Source organism: Aplysia californica, unplaced genomic scaffold (genome assembly GCF_000002075.1).
Source record: "Aplysia californica isolate F4 #8 unplaced genomic scaffold, AplCal3.0 scaffold00636, whole genome shotgun sequence".
Taxonomy (NCBI): Eukaryota; Metazoa; Mollusca; class Gastropoda; order Aplysiida; family Aplysiidae; genus Aplysia; species Aplysia californica.
Genome location: NW_004797906.1, coordinates 456,529 through 458,202, shown reverse-complemented (window position 1 = coordinate 458,202; position 1,674 = coordinate 456,529). Strand labels below are relative to the sequence as shown.

At 44.2% G+C, this 1,674-nt stretch overlaps 1 protein-coding gene across 1 annotated transcript; it reads left to right on the top strand.

The window, feature by feature from the left end:
• Positions 1-1,226: 1,226 nt before the first annotated feature.
• LOC118477193 lies at positions 1,227-1,391 on the top strand (the record flags this gene model as incomplete). The annotated part of the gene is given in 1 exon segment (XM_035972272.1): positions 1,227-1,391. A coding segment is annotated over 1 exon segment (136 nt), but the record flags the coding sequence as incomplete, so codon positions are not given.
• Positions 1,392-1,674: the final 283 nt, after the last annotated feature.

The following is a 1,674-nucleotide window of genomic DNA, read 5'->3' as shown; positions in this document are numbered from 1 at the left end:
GTCATTGTGATTGTAGTGGTGAGGATCAACAGCAGTTAGTGGCGATAGTTGTAGTTGTGGTGATAGTAGTAGTGGTAGGGGTAGTGGTGGTGGTAGCAGAGGTATATCTATAGATAAATCGCGTTTATCACCTTTTCTCAAAGTCACAAAACTGTCTTGAGCTCTTTGGTTGCATAATTGACAATGTGTGGCAAAGAAAGGGTTAAAATGAAGAGACGAGGGGCTGAACATTTACCAGTTTACAACTGGCACTGACTGACCTTTTGGTAAATGAGTAAAGGTCATCATTAATAACAGGGGCGGTTTGTTAACTGGGCAAGACCGGTGGTGCCGGTCAAATTTTTGTCAGCAGGACTGTTGACAAGAGATTTATTGCTGATGATGATTTTCATTCAGTTTTAAGTAAATCCAAACAAACATGTATCAACATTCAAAAAGCACAAGCGGGATTCACTGCTGTTTTGTCGAGAAGTTTGTTTATCGCGCCGGTTCGTAACTTTAAATCTTCTCCTGTCAAGCCGTCACGTCGTGGAACTTTGTACGAGGACAAACCGAACACGGGTTCAGCGATGACGTCAGTCCGCTGGGCAAATCCATCGACTGCCCTCAGAGCGAATATAGTATCCCTTGATTGCCAAATTGGCCTCTACATTGCTTACAAAATTAAGAATGAGACTGTCTTGAGCAGCACAGTCACAAGAATTATTTTATCAGCAGTACGTGTATTTATCATTCAGCCTTTCTCTAAATATTATTAGAGCATTTATTGTCAGCATGGCACTAATCTTTTTTGTTTATTGAATTTTTAGACATCTATAGTTCCTGTTTGATATTTATTCATCGCTTTCTCCCCACTACAACTAATAACGTACCTGGCCCATATGAGTCTAGCCGGCGAATAGAGGAATTGTCTAGTGAAGATATATAAGGAAGATAATACCGGAAAAAGCAAGCCTTCCTTTACTATCAAACATCTATCGTCCTTATCTCTGACTCTTCTTTTCTTTGAAAGTTACTCTCTCGTAACACCTCTAATTTTTGGCATTTTTATTATAATCTATTTGAGCTGGATATGCCGTAAAACTCTTGCCAAAGCGAAAAATTGTAATTTTCGATCTGTGTCAGAAAAAACGATGTGTACAAGAGCTGTCAGCACAATATAATTAAACGATAAGCACCCACCGACATCACACACAACCCGCAAACTTTCAGCTCCCCCCCCATGACCCGCCCCGGCGCCCGCCCCACCTCCACCATGTCAGCCAAGACCAGCACCTCCATGGCGTCATCAGCCACCAGCACCCGGCAGTCACGTGCTTCCGGTTACACCATAATGACGGCCTACGGCAGCAGAAGGATTCGGAGACCGCAACACTCGGACGCCGGCGCCTGTAAGTTGGGGCCATAGCTTTACGTTCTTACTACCGTCTAGGGCCATAGATTTGTACACTTGTTCACCTAGATCGCACACAGACATGGCCGTTGCTCTTCGCTCTGTATAGAAACTTTGCTGCGAAGCGTGGGACCCATGGGCCTTGCCATTACGCTCAAATGAAAGACACAACAATCCCTCTAAAGCCGGGTGCACACGATCCCAACACCCCCACCCCATCCCACATACAAAAACAAACAAATCAACACACACACACACACACACAAACACACGCACACTCT